General features: G+C 37.9%; 1 protein-coding gene and 1 non-coding gene across 2 annotated transcripts in view; both read left to right on the forward strand.

Moving 5' to 3' along the window:
- LOC124640712 (semaphorin-5A) overlaps positions 1-24752 on the forward strand; it is a 42771-nt gene extending 18019 nt beyond the window's left edge. The window contains exons 5-20 of the mRNA XM_047178610.1: positions 1700-1854; positions 3320-3479; positions 5634-5833; positions 6441-6602; positions 6858-7155; positions 7532-7742; positions 8128-8283; positions 8745-8945; positions 9322-9570; positions 9660-9736; positions 9821-10043; positions 10575-10742; positions 17594-17743; positions 18081-18203; positions 19386-19531; positions 20792-24752. Coding sequence (XP_047034566.1) covers positions 1700-1854; positions 3320-3479; positions 5634-5833; positions 6441-6602; positions 6858-7155; positions 7532-7742; positions 8128-8283; positions 8745-8945; positions 9322-9570; positions 9660-9736; positions 9821-10043; positions 10575-10742; positions 17594-17743; positions 18081-18203; positions 19386-19531; positions 20792-21028 — 2916 coding nt within the window. The 3' untranslated portion in view covers positions 21029-24752. The remainder of the gene's footprint in view (positions 1-1699; positions 1855-3319; positions 3480-5633; positions 5834-6440; positions 6603-6857; positions 7156-7531; positions 7743-8127; positions 8284-8744; positions 8946-9321; positions 9571-9659; positions 9737-9820; positions 10044-10574; positions 10743-17593; positions 17744-18080; positions 18204-19385; positions 19532-20791) is intronic.
- On the forward strand, positions 18523-18615 carry LOC124641076. Its single transcript, XR_006985632.1, has one exon. It is a non-coding gene; the product is annotated as a U6atac minor spliceosomal RNA (small nuclear RNA).
- Positions 24753-25319: the final 567 nt, after the last annotated feature.

Below are 25319 nucleotides of genomic sequence, written 5' to 3' on the forward strand. Positions count from 1 at the left end.
TTGGATTTCATTGGTAACCCGAAGCCCGGTGAAAACGATCTAGGTACTCGTAAATATGTGGGATACTTATATTGATAAAACATGGTGCATTTACAGCTAGGACTATTACCTAACTATTGCTGTAACACTTTCTTCTAGAGGTATAATAGGTGTGGATTGCATCGACTTACTATAATCGTAACTGGAGATTTTGACAATCAATAATCAGCCGTAGCGGCTTCACCAGCGAACGCCGAGCTCACGATCTACCAAAGTATAAAGATATGCTTTCAGGTAGGATTTCAGAGGGCCCCACGTTTTTATTTTAGTCTAATATGACCGGGACCACCTACGTAGGTTTAAGGTAAGTAACAGTTTTTTTTTTTCTAGTTTTCAGTGCACATAAGATAAAACCGTTTAACTTAAAAGTTTTTTTACCGATTTTTTATTTCCTAGTTTTTAGTATTTAATGAAAATACCGAATATTCCTCATTCTATATATGGGTCAGCAACGGTGAGGGAGTGCCAAACTCTTACTGACTAAAAAACCGTTGTGTTTCGTCGTAGGCCTTTTATATACCAAGACCACGGTAACTCTTTCGAACAATCCCCCAGCCCAGGCAGGCCTTGGCCTTGTTGGGCCCCGCTGGGGTTGCTGACAGTATTCTACTTGACTAGCCCTTTCATTTGGTACCCATATTGAGGGGGTTGTGGAAAAAATATGTAATCCGCCATTTTGTACCGGCGGCCATCTTGGATTTACAATGTTATTGATATTACTATATTGTATTGTCATCGGAATTCAAGGTGTGTACCAAATTTCAGATCAATCTGACAACAGGAAGATACTTAAATTTGAATTACTAAATTTGACCCAAGAAAGAATAAAACAAACAGGGTGAGCTAAATAAAACCGTTTAATAAAACATGGTGCATTTACAGCTAGGACTCACAACGGACTCTTTCACACTGGCAGATTTTCCGCATGGGTGTCGCGCGTCAATTTTGTATGTACTCAATGTTGTCGCTCGGAAAAACCGAGCGGAATATCCGCTAGTGTGACAGCGCTGTTACTAGGCACTTGAAACATTAATTTCGATTATTACCGTAAGTCAATCCTCTTCACAAATTATTTTCTTCGAATCAGCAACCGGTATTGTAGAAAATAAGTTAGTTAACTGGAAGCCAGTGCGCTAAAATCTTGTTTGTTGTTTTTACTGCCTAGCTGCCGTTAAGTGTGTGTGCACAGAATATTTGAATATTGAAATCGAATTTGTATGTAGGCACACATAAAATGTTTATACAACACTTTCGGTATTCAATCTAGTTTGTCTGGTTTCTAGTAAGTGAACTCTGAAACTAAAGACGCATGCAATTTTATATTATTGTTTTTGCTATTTGAAACTTCTAGGTACTTAACGAGTAACCAATTTTGGAATATTTTAAGTGTAGAATGTTTAAGAAAACATATTGTGAGTTTTTATTAACGGAAGTTATCAAATGACCCCACCCTCTCTAGATTGTTGCTGTGAAGTTAATGAAATTGATGAACTATAGACGTCCATGCCAGGTTTTTAATGACCCTTTGTTTTAGAGAATGGAGAATTTTGCAATCTTCAGACAATTTAAGATTTATTACAATAGTGCAATTCTCTTTTTATAACTCTTCAATTTACTTCGGTACTTATATGAAAAATTCAATCTATAATTTTGCCTCCAGATCGAGTCAATAAGAACAGTAACGGAATGGGTGACGGGCGTAGCGAACTGCCCTTACAACCCTCACTCCAACGTGACTGCTATTCTGGCCAGCAACGGAGAATACTATGCTGGTACCCCCACAGACTTCGCTAGCTCCGACACGGCTATATGCAGGTAAAATATCCATTAATTAAAGTCTAATATTGATTAAGATAACTACGATACGAAGTTTAATATTGATAAGGATTAAGTCTGAAATCACCAACCGGCATTGAGCAAGCGTGGTGATTAACGCTCAATTCTTCTCTGTGTGAGAGGAGGCCTGTGTCCAACAGTGGGACGATATAAAGGCTGATGATGATGATGACTGAAATTTATTTACTACAAATGAAATGAAGGTGCAAAGAAAAGTGTCTTTATTGTAAATCAATTCAGAGAAAGTGCAATGGTTTATAGAATTAGAAATTAAACAAAAAGTGTCTTTCATTCAAGTAAGATTTCATGCTGTGGCGTGCGGCTATTACTAACATAATGTAAATAAAAACTATCCATGACAAACATAAAACTTACAAATACCAATATTAAATTAAACATATGCCATTGTGGGTATTTCTTGCTTTTCCAACTTTCCCGTAACTACTTATTTACTAAGGCTATTTTATATAGCTATCAGTTGCCAAGTGAGTTTAACAACAAATAAAATCAAATACTACATTTTACCTATTACTACAAGAGGTTATGTTATTTAACTACTCTAGTGTCACCGCTCTAATTTGATATCGATTACAGGTCAGTAAATTATTAGTTGTTATCGATATTCGCCCTTGTGTACCTTGGAGTGTCATGCATTTATCTATTTTCGCTATGTAGTAGCTTTGATTAGATTAATTTTATTTTTGGCGATGTTATTCACTTGCACTTACTAAATCCAGTCCAATTTTATTTTCCTCTATTCAGAGAAATACACACATATTATTGAAAATATTTATATTGTTCCTTTATGTATTGTATCGATAAGTCAATCATACATAACACTAACAAAATAATTACGTCACCTAAATCGTTTGTAGTCTACGTTTGGAGTTAAGAAGGTCTTTTTAGACCTTTTTTGCCATTGAGTTCCGGAAGGTCTCAGAATATTAGGGTCAGAGAGGACTTATCTCAAAAACACTCCAACATGAGTGGCGAGTGGCGCCTATATGTCACACTTCAATAGAAACTCCACTTGAAAATCAGTCAAATTACATGTTATTTGGATAATAATCAACTTACCGAAGACCACCAGGTACTCAAGCAAAGATCTCGACCTACAACTCGATAAAGCAATCAAACTATGCCATGGTATGGAATGCCCATGTGTCTAATAAGTTCTTTGCATCTTTTTTAACGACGTCAAAAATCATCAAATGACCCCTCCCGCTGTGGGTTAGCAGCGGTGAGGGAGTGTCAGACTCTTACTGACTAAAAACCGTCGTGTACCGTCGTAGGCCTTTTATGTACCAGCGCCCCGGTAACTCTTTCGAACAATTCCGCAGCCCCGGAGTTCTTTGCATCTTACTTAACAAGATTTGTACTTCCCATGACTTACATAAAACATAAATTACCTCTCAGTCTTCTATAAAACCAACTTTCTCCACAGGAGCCAAGGCGCAGCGGCCCACGACTCCGGTATGCTGCGTACCACACAATATGACCTGAACTGGTTGAACGAGCCCCAGTTTGTGGGCAGCTTCGAAGATGATAGCTTCGTGTATTTCGTCTTCAGAGAGGTGGCTGTGGAGTTCATGAATTGCGGGAAGGTAAATGAGATAATCATGACTTACGTGTAAAATACGTGAGTTGGCTTGCTAGAATCTTTCGGTAAGTAAAATAATAAAGAACTCTTGAAGTGGCATGAAGATAGTTAAATAATGTTGGGAAATACTTTCTTGGAGAAGAAAGATATCAAGGGGAACCGAAGTTTTACTTAAAAGTATCTTGTTGGCATATTATTGTACTGCTACTTCTTTTCGAGATAGTAATATTATGCAACTTTTGTGGACTTTATCTCTTATAGTTAACGTTATCTCCTATAGGAAGTACGTAGTAAAACTGCATAACTCATGAATGCATTGACTATAGGAGACAGGGCTTATAGACAGGATGTTAAATATACCATTATTTAGTATCTAAGCTCGATTACCGAACAACGCATCTTAGCATATAACATTTCTTGTTTCGCATTCACCAACTACGTATCTATCTTCTATTCAAACAAGCCATTGAGTGCAATGACTCATTTCGTACAAGCATTGTATTTGGCCACGCTTGTTAACATATACAGGGCGTACTTGTTACATGTACATGGTGTTTACATAACAGAGAGTACGTTTGTGACGTCATCTCGCGTTAAGCGAATGTATCTTCGTATTTAAATGTAAGAGGAAGGTTTCTTCATGCAAACAGTGCTTGATAGATTTTGTAATATTAGCTGTTGCTCGCGTTTTCATCATCTTTCCGGATAAAATATGCAATGACATAGGCATGCTTCAGTCACAAAGCCAAAAGGTTACATATAAGCAAACAAATCCTCTTAAGAGGACGAATTGGAATTTTGGCGCCAAGGATCTCAATTTTTCTCAGTAAATACAAAACGAATCAAAATACAACTTGGTTACCTGAAAGTTCATGATATAAACCTTATTTTGTTAGACGTAGAAACATGATTAGGTAACTTTTATAACAGAGAAAAATATATCAAATATACCTCTTTTTAAAAAGAGATTTACATATTATGGGCAAACGGGACCGATTTAAGCCTCTTAACTTTTTTAGTTGTTGAGTATATACATACTCTTTAAAATTGTAGAAGGAATTTTTATCAAATTATCATTTCTAAATAATAAAATTACAAAACCATTTTGTCGCTTACGACTTTTAGTTATAAGCTAGCGCGCGTATTGTTATCCTCGCCCCGCTCAGCCGCTCCGACCCCTTTTGGCGCCTTAGATGCGCGTGCCGGTTATGGAATTATTGTTGACCAATTCGTCGCCTTAAGAATATTAGTTTAGACTTCACTGATAATGGTATGTTATTGACGTTTAGTAACTGGCCCGGGTTTCTAGCCTCCAAGTATAGTAATTGACCACTTCAGAGACAGTTTCCTCTTTTGAAATCAGCCACTTTGTTTGTCGTCGAGGGTTACTAAGTACTTATATAATTTATCTATATCTGAACTCCCTACGCGGAGGTCCAAAGTATCTTATCGAAGATAGTAGGTTAATTCGTTCCTTGGTTCCTTATACAAGGGGTCCTTTAACGAGAAAAGTGTTCTAATGATAGTGCCATACATCTTACGCCGGAACATGTTGACTTCTGACCCTATCATGTCGCCACTGACAATTTGCCAATTATCTTCGTAATAATTTGTTTGATGTATTAGATTGTTATTGATTTTAAAATTGAATTATGTCGTTGGTTCGCATTGCGGGGTGTCTTCTTGTACATATTTATAGGCGAATATAAGTCTCTGTAGCTTGTGTAACGTAATTTATTTATTATTTATTTATGGTCATTTATTTATCTTACAACATATTATTTATATTTTTAAATATTCGATTATAAAAATAAAAAATAGATGGCCACCGATATCGGGCACAGGGTCCAAGGTACCGGTGGTTAGGTTATTTATTTATTATTATTAGGTTCACCCACAACATGTAATTAACTTCATAACCTGTATTAGGCCTTAAACCTGGCTTAGAGAAACTCTAATGTGAGTAATGAATCTATCTGGAGTTATCCCATAGAGATTTTAAACGTTGGCGATGGGTACCTACATATTCGTATAACTTTATGGGCCATAACTTGCTTGACAGATTTGGCTAAAACTTCATTCAATTTATAGGGTATACATTTATTATATAAAATACCTTCTAAATCACCACTAAACTCCAGCTTTTTTAACCCTTCAGATAATCTACTCCCGCATTGCTCGAGTCTGCAAGAACGATCCCGGCGGCTACTTAGTAATGAAGGAGAGTTGGAGTACATTCCTCAAAGCTAGGCTCAAGTGCTCGGTGCCAGGAGATGTGCCCTTCCACTATGACGAGGTTCAGAGCGTGGAGTATCTGCCTCAGGAGAAGATACTGGTTGCTACGTTTACTACACCCGTGTAAGTAGATCTTATTTAATATGACTAAATAGGAGTTGATTAGTTTGTACTGTGTGGTCTAATATTTTCGCAATTTTTTAGTTTAGCAGTGGTTTTTTAATTTTTTTCTTTACGTTAGATGATTAAAGAATAATTTCGATATGGTCATTTCCTGTTTATAAAGTAACATAATGTGGTATATGAAGATTTATTATATTAAATTGTTATCGAACAACTACATATCATGTATTCCTGCTATAACGAGACGTTTACGAAGCACATCACCACTCTATGTTCTGACAGTTGTTTTCTACCTACTGTCTAAAGAGAGAAAGATGATCTTAGTACAGGCCACATTAAGAACAACTAGCTTCTGCCAGCGGTTTCACCCGCATCCCATCCATTCACGGGAACTACTTCCCGTACCGGGATAAAAAGTAGCCTATAGCCTTCCTCGATAAATGGGCTATCTAACACTGAAAGAAATTTTCAAATCGGACCAGTAGTTCCTGAGATTAGCGCTTTCAAACAAACAAACTCTTCAGCTTTATAATATTAGTATAGATTATGAACAATGTATAAAGTCCAATGTGTAACAGAAATCTCACAAATATACTTTTTCCCACAGGAACAGTATAGTAGGAAGTGCAGTATGTATCTATAGCATGTCAGATATCCACGCGGCTTTCGAAGGGCCCTACAAGGTGCAAGACAGGCCCTCATCCACTTGGGAACCACGGTCGCCGTCTAAGCAAGCTAGAGACCACTTCAAATGTGTTCCTGACTCCAGGTTAGTTGTCAAAAAAGCAATTTTGAGATGACAAATTACTGAGTTATTTAGTTTTCTGAGATTAACTATTGATGCAGTAATGGTCGTCCCTAATATTCTGTTAGTTAATTTGCTTACTGGAGAAATAATTTTGAAATTAGCCCCATAAGAACAATGTCTATATATCTACTTCCTATCTATAGTAGGTAAGAATAACAACAGATACTCTGTACTAACCGAGTTCTCTTTCTGAAATCAGTATATTATCTTCCACAGACTGAACGAAGCAATAGAGTACCACCGGTACCATTTAATGTACGAATCTGTACAACCCGTCTCTGGCGAGCCCGCCTACAAAGTGACCTCAGAACGGTTCACCCACGTCACTGTCGATGTTACCAGCGCTAAAAACATTGACAAACAACTCGTTCTGTACGTGGCAACACAGGAGGGAAATGTTTTGAAGTTGGCAGTACTGCCGAAGTTAGATGGCGCCTGTTTGGTGGAGAGGTGGAAACTTAATAATAGGAATAGCAGCTTTGATGTCTTGACTATGCAGTTTGTGAAGGATACTGTGAGTATTTTGTAACTATAGGTGATTCTATGTTGGGCTATTTGTATTCTGAATTAAAATCCTGTCTTGTTTAAAAATAATCTGGTACCTACTGTTGAAAATTACCATCATCCAGTTTGCTGCTAAAAATACAAACCAGATTAAAAATCTTCTCCTTTTTGGGAAGTCGGTTAAAATGCCTTGAGGTCCAAGAAAATAATAATTGTCAAATTCAGTCGGCTTACTTCTGGTCCTAAATGTTTTCAACACCAACCTTGATCAGTAAAACAAATCTATTCTATTGGAGTTGCCCCTTCTAATTCTTTAATTTGAAGTCAAACTGACATCGCATTATTTTTATTTACCACTTCACCACCATGTTTTTATATTTTCCCAGATGTCAGTATACATAGGCGGCAGGGCCGGCGTGTTCCGTATATCGGGGGCCCGCTGCTCCCGCTACACAGGCCGCTCAGGCTGCGTGCTAGCCGGGGACCCGCACTGCGGGTGGGACGATGCCAGGGAGCAATGCGTGTCTGCGACCGGAAGATTAGGGGACCCGCAGTTTAAGCAGTCTACAGGGGCTTGTGCTGCTGTTGATTCTCCAGGTAAGGAGTAACTTATCTATCTACAGATTTTGTACATAGGAGGAGCATAAAACCCTTTTATTTAATTCATTAATTTTGAAATGCTCTTTAGAGTAAATTCCTTCCGCAGCAATGCGTGATATCGTGTGTGACTACAGCACATTTTTGTCGACGAAATAAATGCCCGTTGTTCTTAAACAGCTCATTACTTAGAAAATGTAAAGCACGAAATCATGCTAAACAGTGTGTTAAAAAGAATGACGTGTATTTTCTCGGTGAACTTGATAGACTCTTCTCGCAAATTACTTGTTACATTATTTTTTGCTGCTAATTTGTACATGCTACCATATCGATGTACCACGTATGTACCATATACAATTTTTCTACATAAAACCTTTTCCCCCAGTTGACGGCGGCTGGTCACACTGGTCGGAATGGGAGCCATGCATGCAGGATGGAACTTCACAATCTCTATATGCCGACAACAAGCCTGATATGTGTGTGTGTCGTACACGACGATGTGACAACCCAAGACCGGCTTATGGCGGACAGAATTGTGAAGGTAAGGGTAGACACTTGAGAGCTTTGCATATGCACGCAGGCATGTTTGATGTCATCTTAGGTTATTTTGTGTACGGATTTGAAAAGTATTTGCTTAGAGTAGTATTTTACACAGTTAAACGTCTAACTAACTTCAGCCAGTGCCGGATTAAGTTAGATCGGGGCCCCTAGCAAAGTTAACGCGGACCCCTTAATTCACAAAATGTCATTACCTTTCTGCTAAAAAGATGTTAGTTCTATGGCCAAGAGCTTAAAAATCCCTCTAGCAATTGCTACTCTTGCTATATGGTAAATCCAGCACCGACTTTAGAAATTCTAAGATATTAAAACATTACGAAGTCAAGATACCAAACACCGCATTTTTTTATTTATTTAAATCATCTAAGGCCCAAAATACTATACATAAATGTTATAAACATTAAATCATATACTAATACATATTTTATAAAAACAACTTAAAAGGAGCTAGCATATCAGTAACGAACTGCACGGTCCACGGTGGCTGGTCAAGTTGGTCGGGCTGGTCGAAGTGCTCAGCATCGTGCGGCATCGCCATCAAGTCCCGGCGCCGCACGTGTTCCGCCCCCGAGCCCAAGTTCGGGGGCCGAGTGTGTGTGGGGCTGGATATTGATGATGTCTACTGTAACCTGCCGCCTTGCCCTGGTTAGTATTTACTTATGGAATTCCAGTCATGTATAATTTTGAAATTATGTGTAGGATGTAATATTTATAAAAATAATGCGGTACCTTTTTTTATTAGCCTATGCTGTCCCACTGCTGGGCAAAGGCCTCCCCCATAACCTTCCATACCGTAACAATTTGAATAATATAATATTATTTTAATAGTGATGGTAATGTCAAGATCAGGATCCAACATTTGAAAATTGGATCTTTAGATTTAACCATGTTACAAAGAATTGAGCAATCACCACTGTTCTAACAAGAAACAGCAAACATTTTTACCTAACAAAAATTTCATTTCCAACAATACAAATGTACATATTTTTTTCTGTCATTTCATCGAATCTTATCTACCCAGACCCAACCCTCGCGGCAGTCGACGGGGGCTGGTCAGACTGGGGCCCGTGGTCGCCATGCACCAGCGCCGGCGGGCCCGGCTGCGGCCCCTCGGGCGGCTGGAAGGAGCGACGGCGTGAGTGCAACAACCCCGCGCCTAAGAACGGGGGCGCCGAGTGCGAGGGGTCAAGTGTTGAGAAGACCCCCTGTGATATGGCCCCTTGTGAGGTCCGGAAAGCTACGGCGTGGACGCCTTGGGTGCAAATACCTGGTATGTAGAAATATAATTTTTAAATTAAATAATTGAAGATATTTTTGTTTTGTTTTGTTAGTTGATAAAATTTTGTTTTTGTTGTGTAGGAAATGGGTCGGATGGCAGTTACACTGAAAAGAGATTCAAGTTCCAATGCAGAGCTCCATCACCTGAGCAGTTAAAGGTATGTAGCCACTGACTTGCTATCCGCGCAGAAACGTGTTATGTACGTACGAACTTATGTTAATATTGTATGTCTCTTGAACAGTTATCATTGGTACGCGAGGACGAGCGCTACTGTACAGCCCGGGGCCGCTGCAGCAGCGAGCGGGCCCCGGAAGACGAAGCAGGCTGGGAGGCGTGGGGCCCGTGGCAGCCGTGCTCGGTGCCGTGCGGGGCGGGGCAGCAGGCGCGGCGGCGGCGCTGCGTGCGGCACCCGTGCCGGGGGCCCAGCGAGATGCTGCGGGCCTGTAACACGCATGCTTGTACTGGTGAGTGTATAGCACGAGGCGGGCTGGAGGCGTGGGGCTTCTGGGAGCTGTGCTCCGTGCCCAGCCCCGGGGCCCGTCAACTTTCCAAAAACACAGTCACCAAAATATCCGCTCTTACTAGACTAATTTTGCGTGTGTTATCAGAGGACAGACACACGAAATATTTTAATCATTTACCGTACTATTCATATATTGTGAAGAACTCGTGGCTAAGTAAAAACCGGGCGGATCGATCGATCATAAGGTTAAAAAAAGTAAAGTAAAAAGTAAAGTAATCTTTATTGTATTGACTGTGTAGGTTACAGGTGTTAGGTACATAGTTATAGTACAACAATCAGCCCGTTTGGGCATACAATAACGGTTAAGCAACGCTTGGCGCTGTCGGTCCGTGGATAGGTGACCAACTTGTGATGTCCGTACTGGGTCTCAGCTTTCATTTGTTCGACAAGTCAGAAGCCAGAAAATCTGCCAATTTTTTTTCTAGTAGATGACTATTTCATGTTTTGTCACTCACTATTTATTTCTTCTCAGGCGAATGGTCATGCTGGAGCGAGTGGAGCGAATGCAGCGGCGAGTGCAGTGACGGCTCAGTGTCGGCGGCCGGGCACCGCACTCGCACGCGCCTGTGCGTGTCGCCGGAGGGCTGCGCCGACGCCGGCGCCGCGTTAGAACGACGCGTCTGTGTTAATAATTGTGCTGGTAAGGAATTTGTGTAGTTGGAGTGTGAAAAATTCGGTCTTGTATCCGAATGTTATTTGTAAAATGTTAGGTGACTATATAGTTTTTTGTGTGTCGAAATTGTACCTAATATTTGTTAAGTAAAATGCCAAAATAACATGTAAATTGATTCATCCACGGTCACAAAGAAAATTATGTGATACTAGCTTCCGCCAGCGGCTTCGCTCGCAAGGTAGGTTGATAAAAAGTAGCCTATGTGTTAAACCAGGGTATCACCTATCTACATACCAAGTTTCAATCAAATCGGTCCAGCCGTTTTTGCGTGATTGAATAACAAACATACATCCATACATTCTCACAAACTTTTACATTTATAATATAAGGATTCTTTTCTATATTCTGGACTAGCTTTGAAAATTACTGAGAGCATCTATTTTCAGTGTGAGAGTTTTAAGCTGTTTTATTTGTATTTTACACAGCTTTAATTCACAAGCGGTTTGAACACATAATAGGGTTGTTTCCAATTTTCGGAAATCTATTTAGATAGCTTCTAAATAATTTTAAGATCACCCTCTCTTTCATTTTTCGTCTCAAACTTTTTATTAAATTCTTGACCGTTATTTGAAGCTTACTAGTTTGAGATAGGCACCTACGTGTTTTCCGCTTTTATCTCTGTCCTTTTCTACCCCATATCTTGCATCTCTCTCGCACACCGACCAGTTTCACTCCCCACCAGGCAGGAGGCGACGAGTGTTCTCGGCGGCCACAGTTCGTCATTGGCGTCTTGTTTTCCGCCCGAGAAGGTTGGTCTAACCAACCGCTGTAGTATTTCGTTGAAAAATAAACTCAGTGCTCTCGCAGAACACAGGTGAGTTTATAATATTTTATACAATTTGTTAACGGTTTTATCGTTCGATATTCGATTTTGCGAAATCAAGTGTTAATATTTTGTACATCTACCCCTTTTTTGTCACGAGTTTCTTCCGTGTACTTTTTTTTCAGTAATTTGTTTTCAGAATGAGTGACTTATAAAGCAAATACGGATGCGGTAAATAATAAAGCTACCACAGCCCGTGCACGTGACTATGGAAAAGAAAGCAAGCCCGAAGTTCCTAAGGCACCTGTGGCCCTAGTTCAATCCTGCAAGGCGTTCAACTTTTTGACAAAAAAGAATGGTGTGAGGTGCGGTCCAACCAGCATCTCCTTAGTTCGGACTGGTCACTACCGCACTTGAAGAGGGCTGGTGGTGTCAAGAAAGCTTTTCGGCCTTGAAAGACTTGGTACGCTCCCCTCGGACTGCCAGTAAGTCTGTTAGCCACCCCCCATGGGGGTCGGCTCATTATCACGGCGTGTGATGGTTTTCGGCCTTGAAAGACTTGGTACGCTCCCCTCGGACTGCCAGTAAGTCTGTTAGCCACCCCCCATGGGGGTCGGCTCATTATCACGGCGTGTGATGGTTTTCGGCCTTGAAAGACTTGGTACGCTCCCCTCGGACTGCCAGTAAGTCTGTTAGCCACCCCCCGTAGGGGTCGGCTCATTATCACGGCGTGTGATGGTTTTCGGCCTTGAAAGACTTGGTACGCTCCGCCTAGGACTGCCAGTAAGTATACTAGCCACCCCCCGCAGGGGTCGGTTCATTATCACGGACCCGCGCAGGGTACCAATCTTGCATTTTGCGAGTCGCAGCATCATTACAAAGCAGGGACCAGTAAGTATACTAGCCACCCCCCGCAGGGGTCGGTTCATTATCACGGACCCGCGCAGGGTACCAATCTTGCATGTTGCGAGTAGCAGTATCATTACAAAGCAGGGACCAGTAAGTATACTAGCCATCCCCCGCAGGGGTCGGCTCATTATCACGGACCCTCGCAGGGTACCAATCATGCATGTTGCGGGTCGTACCATCATTGCAATCTACCCTCGCAGGGTGGCTTTTTGGATCGACTTTCGAAGAGTCGCCATTATAACCTTCCCTCGAAGGGAAATGGTAATCACACTCACGCTGAATGGCGTGTGACGCAAAACTCTAAAAGCTCCCTTGGCGTATCACGAGTAAATTACAATAGGAACCATGTCCAACAGAGGAAACAGAAAGCGTCCAGGACCGCAGGCGGACTTTGATGCGTCCAACAAGGCACGTAAGTTATGACTTTCCAGGCGGGTTGCCTAACATTATATCAAGACCAATGGAAAGAAATGGGAGCTCCGCCTTTCTTGTTAAAAATAATAACTGGGTATCGCATACCATTGGCCAAAAGCCACCTTTGATAGATAATGCCAGATTTGACCAGAGAGTCCAAAGAGATGGATGTCGTCATATCCCAAATGATAAAACAAAAAGTTCTATTGATAGCTGCAAATTCTGCCAGCTTTCTTTCCAATATGTTTCTTGTGCCCAAAAGGCGACGGAAAGAACCGTCCAATACTCAATCTCAAGGTTCTCAACAAGTTCATAATTACGGAACCCTTCAGTTTAATAAATGTTTTTCGGGTGCTAGAGTTTCTTCAGAAAGACGAATGGCTGTGCAAGTGGATCTCGCCCAGGCTTACTTCTACCTTCCGGTAGCCGAAGGTCACAGATATGTTCTTCGACTAGTATACAGAAGAAGACTGCTTCAGATTACGTGCCTACCATTTGGCTTAAGCACGGCACCCAAGACCTTCGCCACAGTGACCAATTTGGGTGGCTCAAACTTTGAAAACCCAAGGGTTACTTATAATTGTGTATCTCGATTTTCTGGTGGCTCACCAAGATATATTTGCCTACTTTGGGATCATTTGCACCATGTTTTGGATGGCAAGTGAATAAATCGCAAGCATTATCAACAAGATAATGACAAAACGCACTACGTGACAAACAGCACGACAAACTTAGAAGACCTGCATAGCTTGATAGGACTTTTAAACTTCGCAAGTTTTCGTTGTTGCATACGGCAGACTGCATTACCGGGCTCTCCTCACTATCCTCAATGCAGTGTTGAACAGCAATCTATACCTACCCTATTCATGGAACCGTGAGCCAAACGGTGAACAAACCATAAAAAGGGTTCTTATAAGTCACGATTGAAGTAATGATCATATTTTATAAAAATAACTACGAAAGTAATATACTGACAACATTAGAAATGATATTTTAGAACGATGTCTGTGGAACTTATGCAATCTTTTCAAACTTAATTGAAATCAAATATGTATAATAAATGCCGTAAATTATTTTCTTAATTTTAATGAAATATGTAGTAAATCGTTTACATGTAAAATGAACCTAGAAGTCTTGACTGTCATACATAGAACCCTACTTAATTGAAGACCACAGATACTAAGAACATTTTACATAAAAATGTGACGTTTTTGTCATCGGTCGGGTTATACCCACCATTTTGAAAAAGTGTCATTCTTTGGTTACATTGTGGGCTCACGACTCGGTGAATGGAGTATAGCAATGTTGAACCTACCAGCAGATACCTTAGCAGATCTAAAGTGGTGGCTGGTCAGCTGCCACCAAACCTTGGATATTCATTCGCCACTTCCCTGTCACCTTATAACCACGGACGCCTCCGATGTAGGATGGGGGCACAACTGAACGGAACTCCCGTAATGGGTTCATGGAACGAGAGAGAAAAAGGCTTTCACTGCGATCTGAAAGAGATGCTTGCAGTATTAACTGGAAAATCACGGCAAGTTGCTAAAGAGATCAACAGCCATTTTTCAATGCAGAAATGGGACTGTGGTGTCATATCTAAGAAATCAAGGTGGCACCCGATCAAGGAGCCTACCGAACTTGACGTACAGAGTATTCAGTTATCTTGAGCTGTATCAAATCTATCACGTCGTGAATCATATACCAGCCCTATTCAACAGTCAGGCAGACCATCTCTCCCGACACAAACCTCCACCGGAGTGGCATCTTGTATCAGCAGTGGACCTATTTGCCTCGAAGCGAGCCCAGGGACACATAGTTGTGTACTACGTGCCCCTAGATCTGAAGGACCCGAAAGCGGGGTTCCACGATGCATTTTTCTCAAGTTTTGACTTACCCGCTAGCATGGGTATTACCGCCACCTTACCTTATACCGTAGGTCCTCAGTCATCTCAATTCAGGAACGGGAGTTAATCTCATAGTAGTTCCTTCGGTGGCACCAGGTATTTTGGCGAGCAGATTTGAAGTCCCGATCATTAGCAGTACCCTACACACTGATGAACCTCGAGCAGAAACCGATAGACACAGCAACGGGGATACCCCCTGCCAAGGTCAAGGAAATGGGGGGGGGAGGGACAAGGAGTCTCTCCGACTGAAGTCTTCTTCAATCCACACGCAACACTTATCAATCATCTTGGAGTCGATGGTTAAATTGGGGCGAAAAGTATGAAATTGGATCCTATGAATCCTTGAATCCCTATTTGGACCTATACTTACTTACCCAATTTTTAGCGGACATAGTAAATAAACTAGCATACAATACTATTTTATTACACAAGTCAGTTATAGCTACACTATGCAATGCAGAAACCACTCTAGAGCTAGGTTCACACGTTCTAGTCGGACACATTTTAAAATCAATAGCGCTGAGCAAACCTGTTCCCCGGGAAGCCGTCCATCTGGAATATTGACCAATTGGTAACCTACTTAAGTGCAGTAAACGTAGACGAGAATAATCCATTTGCAACTTCCAGGCACACTGCTGCTCTTTCTTTTGCTAGCTTGTTTCGGAAAGGCGAGTCCATGATCTTTCCTTGCTTGCAATAGACCCAGAACATTTCAAAAACAACAAAGATAATTTAATCTTATGGCCAGTCTTTGGCTCTAAGACCGACAGTTCTAGTCATAGGCAGTCGGGTTGTTGTTTGATGGATAATCAGGAAAATATAAATCTAAGTCCAGTGTATTGGGTCAGAAAGACTAAAGCCTTGTTAGAAGATAGACGGACATCGGCTAATTCCTTAAATTTATTTATATCCGTTAGAGGCCAACCAAAGGCAGGCACCCGAACGATGATGCGGGTGGATTAAGACATTGTTAAAAGAGGCAGGAATAACTACAACCCCAGGAAGCTTCCACTCGGCGGTAGCGTCAAAATCTGTGTTGACAATATACCTTTGGACGATATATTAGCAAAGGGTAATTGGCGATCAGGCAATACATTTGCCCATTTTTACAGAAGGGAAAGATACCCACTAAATAGAAGTAGCAAGTTATCTCGATTATTTAATAATCCAGCTGATTAATGTCTATATTTTTGTTACTATTGTCATTAAGAAGTATCGCAATGTTTTTGTTAATTACTATTAGAAAATGAAATCAATTTTTGCTTTTGTTCTTGCATCTCTCTTTTAATTTTTATTACTCATCCTTCGAGCTCCTTTCCCAACTATGTTGAGGTCGGCTTCCAGTCTAACAGGATGTAGCTGAGTACCAGTACCAGTTAACTTTGATTACATTAGTATTCCAGGACGCAATACACATACTTACATGTGATTACTCGTGTACCTAAGTACCTATTTACATACACAATTTCATTGTGCTTTTGCTCACATTGGCGTCCACTTCCACCAGGCGATAACAAACACGTCTCAAACTAGTAAGCTTCAAATAACGGTCAAGAATTTAATAGCAGCGTTTTACCTGAAATAAAACGCATATTAAATACTTACCTTATTTGAAGCTTACATTTTAATTTCTGCCTGGTGTTTTCGACTCAATGACGAACTGTGGCCGCCGAGAACACTCGTCGCCTCCTGCCTGGTGGGGAGTGAAACTGGTCGGTGTGCGAGAGAGATGCAAGATATGGGGTAGAAAAGGACAGAGATAAAAGCGGAAAACACGTAGGTGCCTATCTCAAACTAGTAAGCTTCAAATAAGGTAAGTATTTAATATGCGTTTTATTTCAGGTAAAACGCTGCTATTTTTTATGTATTACATGTTTTTCTATTTGTCTTAAAATATTGCTCAGAAAACGCTAGATCACGTGACTGTGACGTCAACGTTCTCTGTTCATTCCTTTACATTTTAAAGCACATCTAACGAGATAAAACTAACATACCAACTAATGGATTTCTTAATTTTAATAATGTATTTTTATAAAATAGCTACAAAAACTATAATATTTTATACATATAGATTATTTTTATACATTTGCACAAAAATAAAATACCTCAAATGTTTTGAGTTGTGTACGCGGAAAAATGAAATGGTGCAAAGAAACGTAAAGTTTGTTTATTTATATTGAGGTTATGTCCGCGTTCGAAAAGATTTGATGCTTTTTCAAAAAACTTAAATTAAATGAATGTCTACAAGGTTTGTGTTGTGCGAGACTGTGGAAATACGACCATTAGTGCTCTAAATAAACTGTTCATCCACGTACCGCTGAATAAAAATCTTGGTTATTGGCAAAGAATTGAGCGACCATAAAAGAGCTATTCTTGGCAGATTGGAACTATCAGCTTTCATAAATCCTTTCTCCATAATTCTTTAGCAGTTGTATCACTTAAATGCAATTAATACACAGAACTTCACAGAAGCAAATAAACAAAACATTAATTCTGAGGTTATTTCGATATATCTGTCACTGTCAAATACTTGTCATTGTCAAATATAGAAAGGATGACGTCATCGGTCTCTTCTCGTCGTTTTTAATAGCGTGACGTCACAGGCTCAAAATTAAAATTTCATAAATTAATTAAAAAATATATGGTCAGTTATAAATAATATAATATAGCTTATCGTGTTTCTAGTTTTGTGAACTTTCGTTGCATTTATTTAATTTTAACTAAATGAATACTAGGAAACAACCCTATTTCATAGTGCTCTGTCATCCTAAAGTATAACTGTGCAGCCAGAAACACATAAACTAACCAAAACTCGTTTCTTCCAGACTCGGAAGCAGGGTGGGGTGAGTGGGGCGCATGGAGCCCGTGCGCGGGCGGCGAGCGAGTACGTAAGCGAGCCTGCCTCTCGGGTGCCTGTCTGGGGGCCCAACTACAGGTCGCCCGCTGCGGAGGAGACCAACAGGATCTTGATAATGGTGAGGGAATTATGTAAAATATTACGAGAACACTTTAAAAATTATATGTAAGATAAAATGTAACATAAGAATAGTTTAAGATGACACATAAAGTTAAAAATAAATGTTTGTAGTTTGATGAAGAACAAGTTCCAATTTTGGTTCAAGATGGCTGAAATGATGTGCATCAGTGCATTGCATGTTCAATCAAAATTGTATTATAGTTGACGAAGGAAATCAACACATCATATAATTAAAAGTGCAAGATAGTAGAAGTTATAAATTATGTGGTACTTAAAAGGTTCATGACGTAGGTATTTCATTAAACAATTTGAATATAATCTTTTTTTTTCAACAGAACTCTACGCGATGCCGGCTTACAGCCAAAATGTGGAAATGGCATCATTTGTAACTATGGCTGGAAATGAAACTCTCAGCTTAGGCAGCATCATAGGCTGTGTGGTAGCTGCCTTTGTCATGGGTAAGTTTTTAACACACTACGTAGTTGCGTTGCGAGATAATAGATGGCGCTGTTTTAAGTAGTTCAGTGTCGCGAAACTAGATGGCGTTGTAAGCAGCAATATGAATTTCTAATTTTGTTTTGCGATTTTTGTGGTTTAATTTTTGGATATTTAGCAAGTTAGTGTTTTCAATTGGTAGAAATACAGTTTATAGTTATTAATAAGTGAACTTTTTTATAATTAAAATTAAATTAGTTGAATTATAGTACAAAATGCTAGATCGCGCAAGTAAAATTTTCATGCCAGTTTGTTCATAAAAAAAAATCGAAAAGGGCGTTCGTGTCTATTGAAAGGAGAGACGGTTAGCACTCCCCTTGACAAGGATGGAACACATAAAAACTGGTTAAGGCACAACTTGACCACATTTTTTTTGTATACTATATAGATTTGTTTGAAAATTTTTCGTTTTATAAATATTTACCTTCTAAATACTGCATTTGATAAGGCAGTTATCTAAAGGTAAACACTCTTGATACGACTTTTTATTTCAAAAACTTATTTAAAAAAATAAAATATATAATATAAAAATAATTATAAAATCCTAAAATTACTTTAAATGTTTATTGTAAGCAGCAGTTTATTTGTTTAAAATGTATCTTTAAATGTTTATTGTAAGCAGCAGTTTATTTGTTTAAAATGTATCTTTAAATGTTTATTGTAAGCAGCAGTTTATTTGTTTAAAATGTATCTTTAAATGTTTATTGTAAGCAGCAGTTTATTTGTTTAAAATGTATCTTTAAATGTTTATTGTAAGCAGCAGTTTATTTGTTTAAAATGTATCTTTAAATGTTTATTGTAAGCAGCAGTTTATTTGTTTAAAATGTATCTTTAAATGTTTATTGTAAGCAGCAGTTTATTTGTTTAAAATGTATCTTTAAATGTTTATTGTAAGCAGCAGTTTATTTGTTTAAAATGTATCTTTGTAAAATAATTATTCACCTTTAGTTAAGTGCCTGTGCATACCTATATGGAGTATAGATTTTTTACATTTGGTTCTGCTTTACTAAATATTTATTTTCTAATTTGTGATCAAATTTAGTTTTTTTACGACAAATTCAAACAATATTTAAGTCCCTCTGCGCCATCATGTCTCCTACTTCAAAAAAAATCAACCTATTTTAACCAAACATTTTTATCTCCAGGCTGTCTAGTCTGTCTTGCTGGTGTAATATTCTGCCAGCGTCGAGGGACCCGCATGCCGTGGAACAAACAGAACAGAGTGCCTTCCAGCCCGCATTATATCACAGCTAAACAGAATAGCTACGTCACTGTGCCGTTGAAGGAAGTCGTAAGTACATACTACATGCACCTAAATTTGGTTTATGTCATAGGGCTTTTATTCGTCGAAGCAATGTACTGAAGTTTTGGGTTGGAACAAGTTCAAAGTTTATCATTAAATATGTGTTTTTGCACAAGCATTATTAAGCAAAAAATAAATCACTTCGTTTTTGTAAAGTCGGTTAAAAAATTAACTTTCATAAGACTACGATGGGATAAAATCAACACTTAATTAAAAAAGGCATGTATTGTTTGAGGAATTAATCCTACTTATATTATAAATGTGAAAGTTTGTGAGAATGTATGGATGTATGTTTGTTATTCAATCACGCAAAAACGGCTGGACCGATTTGATTGAAATTTGGTATGTAGATAGGTGATACTCTGGATTAACATATAGGCTACTTTTATCAACACACCACGCGGGCGAAGCCGCTGGCGGAAGCTAGTAGTCTCTAAATAAGTTTGAGGTCAGAATATTTTCATATCTTCATTGAAGACAATATTATACAACTATGCTTATCTGCAATGTGTAGTTCAAACCTAACCACCCTTTTCATATTCCTCATTTTTTTTAACCGACTTCCCAAAAAGGAGGAGGTTCTCAATTCGTCGGGATCTTTTTTTTTTTTTTTATTTTTTATGTATGTTCACCGATTACTCAGAGACGCCTCGACCGATTTGCAAAATTTTTTTTTTGTTTGATAGGGTTTACCTCCCAGGTGGTCCCATAGTCACCAGGTCAGGATCTGATGATGGAAACCCTGAGAAATCGAGGGCAACTTTCGAAAATCGTAGGCATACGTAGGGTAAAAACTTGACACTAAGGCGCATGTCTGATAACACTATGCAATGGTGAAGGCTTGGAGCTGACCTGATGATGAAGACCAGAGAAGGTCGAGGGAACTTGACAATTGAATATGTAAACTACCTCGTGCTTGGGCTTATATTGTTCGTATTGATGAGAACTTTCCACTGCGGATATGACATGCGGATAGTGACAACTATGCTTGTCACTGAAAAGCTAAAAATAAAAAACTTTTTACAAAAAAATAAAACCGACTCCCAAAAACACTGAAAAGCAAAAAAAAACTATTCTTAGGTGCATCGGCCTAGAAGTCGGTGGCGTTATAAACTTAGTTACATCAATTAGACACCGACTTCTAGGCCGATGCACCTAAGAATAGTTTTTTTTTGCTTTTCAGTGTTTTTGGGAGTCGGTTTTATTTTTTTGTAAAAAGTTTTTTAACATCACCATATTTTTCAACAGCCACGCAAAGCGAAACGCCAGCCCTCTTTCACTGGCATCGGCGGCACCAGCGGGATCCTTCTCTCCAAAAGCAACAACATTTCCAACGCGAATAATCATAACAATGCCACGACTACCCCCAAGTTGTACCCTAAGGCCATAGCCAATGAGTACGACTCACTTGGAACGTTACGAAGACATTCTAACCAGCCGAATAATAAGAATAATCTGGATATTGAGGAAGATAAGTTTTATTGAAGAATTTAAAGGTATGTCTTACCTATTTTTCAGTGCCACCGCGTCTTTTGAGCAGTTGACAGCGGTCAGTTTGCAAGGTATACATATGGGACCATCCCCACTCCAAAATTCTTGAGGATGATACCATTTTTTGTACGGAATGACAGTATAATAACAGTGGTTTTCATTAACAAATGCCTACTTTGATGATCGTCTTTTCTTCGGCACAAAAGTACAGACTGTAAGAGAAGTTCAGAGACAAAGTGACAAAGAAAAGTGGACATTATAGTAATGAGGTTAAAGTCGATAACGAGTAAAGCCTGTGATAGTAAGAGATGGATTCTATTTAGATAGACGAAACAGTGTTGCTACTGTTAATTTTTGTGTTTTTATTTTGACAATGTCGCAGTATGAATGTTTCAAGGTTAATATTTTTTGTGCATTTATTGAACTAAGGCCCAAGTTCACTGACAACATAAAAGTTAGTTTCCTCAAAATCACAGTTTATCACAAATTTTACCGCACAAGTTTCAAAGAGAAAAAGTTGGTACTTACGTTTAATTTGGCGGTGTACTGGGGCCTCAAATATATACGTATTTCTATATGTAATAATGACAATATTTATACATACAACTGTGACGTAAACCTTGCCTTGACAAAGTACATTTGTACGTAACTATGTTACATTTTGCCTTACAAATAGTTCCTGGCAGTTAGTATGGAATCTCTAAAGAATAGTTGAATGATTTCCCTAGTTGGTTTAAAATTTATTCCTGTGTACATCATTGTTGCAATGTTAGAACTCTAGATAGCATTGTTTATTTCTAGCATTTCAGTAATGATGTTTCTGTACCGTCAAGAATATCCCTCCAATTTATTTTATACGATGAAAAAGGTATGTTAGACGTAAATGAAATTTAAATGTGCCTGGTATGTTTTTGCTATCATTATATCATTTCTGTTGGTGAAATAATGTTGTCGGAATGATTATTATTTTTTTTTAATTATGGCTATGTTAACTATTATTGTTTCTATATTTTATTGAATTTTTCTATTTTCTTTTTTTATACAACAAACTGTGAATGAAGTTTGCTATAAAAAGTGAGATGAGTGAGGTGGTATCTTTTCTAAGAAACAAAATTTGCTACGGGACCAACATAATGTCGCAGAATATAATTAACTGCGATCAATGGCTTGATTTTAAATAACTCGAAAATCTAAATGCTTAGTTTGCAGTAAAACACGACATATCAACAATGTCTGTCTTAGTTTTCTTTTGTAAAATATTAGTTTTTAATAAATAAGTATTGTGATTAGTCGTAGAAAACGAATCCAGTGCCATTCTACTAAAACATGTAAAAATGACCTAATCCCTGTGTATTTTAGTTTTTAATTTAAAAAGAGTTTGTTTCAAAAAAGTATGTGCCATGTAAATAAGTAACGTATTTTAATATTATGTAAACGTGTAAATAAAAATGTAGTTATCAAAATTAAGAAATATATTTTATATTAAGCAGTACAAAGAGAGGTGCCTTCACATACAATAAATATATATTAAAAAAATACAGATACATATTTACAATATTGAAATAGATGGTTATTTACATAATATAATTATTATTATATTTTATGTAGAAAATTGTACGTAAATACATATGTAAAGGTTGTTGAATGAATTTCGACATTTTGAACGGCTCATGTTGAGTCAAATATAGAGAAAAGTGTGGGTTTGTATGTGAATTTTTATACTTTTGTATTTTATTGTGTAAGTTATAAATGAGGCAAGTTTACACTTTCATTAGGACCAGCAAACACAAAAATATGAATACTTGGCTAAGCGGATTATTTTTTACAAATGGCTCTAATAAAAGTGTAAACAAAGCTTAATATAAGTTTATGAAGTGTGTTTTGAGCTTATTTTCCTATTAATTTTGTATGAGAATGGTACCAAAACATTTTTTTTGTTGATATCATGAATGAAATGCGAAACTGGCTATATCAATTGGTCTCACTGAGGGTGTAGGGTAGGTATGCGGATTTTTTATTTTGTTATATGTGAGTTGCTATCTTTTTTCAAAATTCATTTCAATTACAAAATAACATAATTTCCAGAGGAATTAAACAAAATAGGGGTATTAAAAATATTTGTAACAATATTTTACCCTATGTGGATTTATTTGCCTTAAAATAACATTCAATTATTTTAGAACATCACTTGAAAAATGTGAACACTCAAACCCAAAGCTATATTCAAAAAAAACTCTTACAATATCTATCAAACTCATTGCTTATAGCCCTCCCACGTTCACTTTCGCACTTGAAACATTTCCACATAACATTAGCTATGTGTCGCATGATGGATAGGTTCTGAAGGTCAGCAAGTCTGATGCTACTCTAATGTTTTATGACGTAGCCCTTTGTTTGGCAGTAGACAGCCTTGCTGTATTGTCTATCGATTCGTGCCAATGAAGATATCATTAGGGAATACTGGGTTAAGTGAAAATTTCCGTCACAATGAGGGCCTTGTTTATATTAGTTTTTTTACTGGTTTTTGTGTTTTACATAGGTTTGAAAATGTAACGCTCACGTAAGAAAATCGCTCACGTAAAAAGGAGATTCTAGACTATCAGTGACGTCATTTCGGTTAAGTAGCGATTTTTTTAAATCTTATCATATTGTACACAAAATACTTCAAACATTTGAACCATTTCATTCGCAACACTATTCAAGACCAGTGAAGAGTATTTGGGTAACCTATTTCATTCCTAATACTTACAGTCAAAACCAGTAAAGACTCCCAAATTAAACTCCATCCTAAAACAGTATATCTTTGCAAATAGGTCCATATTACAAAGGGTAGGGTATTGGTGCTAGTTCCCCATTAACGCCATAGTACGTGGGCTGATGGTAATACAATGGGTTTCACTTAGGGCCTTCGTAAACGATGCCATTTCGCTCGGACCGTCCGCACTTATATTACACTATCGTTCAAACTTATTGGCGGACATTGTTAGACTTTCTACGTTATATTTGCGAAAGAATAAGTCTGTAAGACTTTTAGAAGAAAATTATACAGGTACAATATAATTTACATCCCTTTTCGCACGAAAAATAATTATTTGACGTTAACGGTGGATTGCACCATTGAACTTTAACGATAACTGAATCATTTTCATTTGTCGAATCGCCAATTTCGGGCGGCCAAATTGCCGGTTTCACCAATGGGTGTCAAGTACCTACACGGCTGGTTATGGTTTGGCTATCATTATAGTTAAATGGTGCGACTTACCCATATTATGGCTTTTTCAACTATGCTAGTTTGTGATAAATTCCGTATCTAAATAATTAATTCGCGGACTTAGATAGTGACTTTCTTAGTTTTTACTAATTTTCACAAATATCGTAGGATGTCGACAATGTGCGCTTGCTTTCAGCAATTTTCATCAAAAAATTTCACCAGTAACATTCATTTCCATTTCAAGTGAAATTCATTATTATTATTATCTACTCCAATTAAATTCGCATACTGTATAAGTTAAATTATTATTTCAAGAGGCTTCTTATCTCAATAACTCACCGATTCATGTTAAATTGTAGGAGATTATTGTTCTTGTGATTTGTAATACTTTACGCCTTAGTTATTTCTTATCCTAAATGTTTAACTATGTAAAATGTTTATATAAGACGCTGTACATTGTTATTAAGATAATTACTTAAAATAACAATAAAGACTGTCGGATATTGATTACTTGTTTTACTCATAAATTACTCTTACCTTTATAATGGTCATAGTGGTTTCTTGAAAAAGAAAGCGCAGCCAGTCAGCAGAAAGGGTTTGCCCTTTGGGATTGCTTTCATCTAGCTTTTGAGAGACGATAGAAGAATATAATGAAAAAATAAATTGAAAATAATAGGTAGATAAGTAATGGAATGAGTACATAAAATTAATAAGCATTTTTGAAATTCACGTAGCACTTAAGAATAAAAGCCAGACAAATAATTCTATGAATGTAAATAAACGATGTGTTATTTCATTACGAGTAGTTTAAGTACAGTATTTGAAATATTTGCTTTCTCGATTATAAAAAAAAATCTCTTGTTACCATTACCCAGGTAATTTAATCTTCTATTCGAAATATTTTCTTAACGATTTAAACATACGATACATCTCTAAAATAACAAAATATTTGCAAATCAAAATAAACATCTTCGAATGAACGATAAATAATTTATCGTTTCTTTGACATGGAATACAATTTTGAGTTGTTTATTCGGATAATCTCGCCGAGTTATGATAACAAGGCTCATGCAT

The sequence above is a fragment of the Helicoverpa zea genome, chromosome 21 (assembly GCF_022581195.2).
Source record: "Helicoverpa zea isolate HzStark_Cry1AcR chromosome 21, ilHelZeax1.1, whole genome shotgun sequence".
In the NCBI taxonomy this organism is placed as follows: Eukaryota; Metazoa; Arthropoda; class Insecta; order Lepidoptera; family Noctuidae; genus Helicoverpa; species Helicoverpa zea.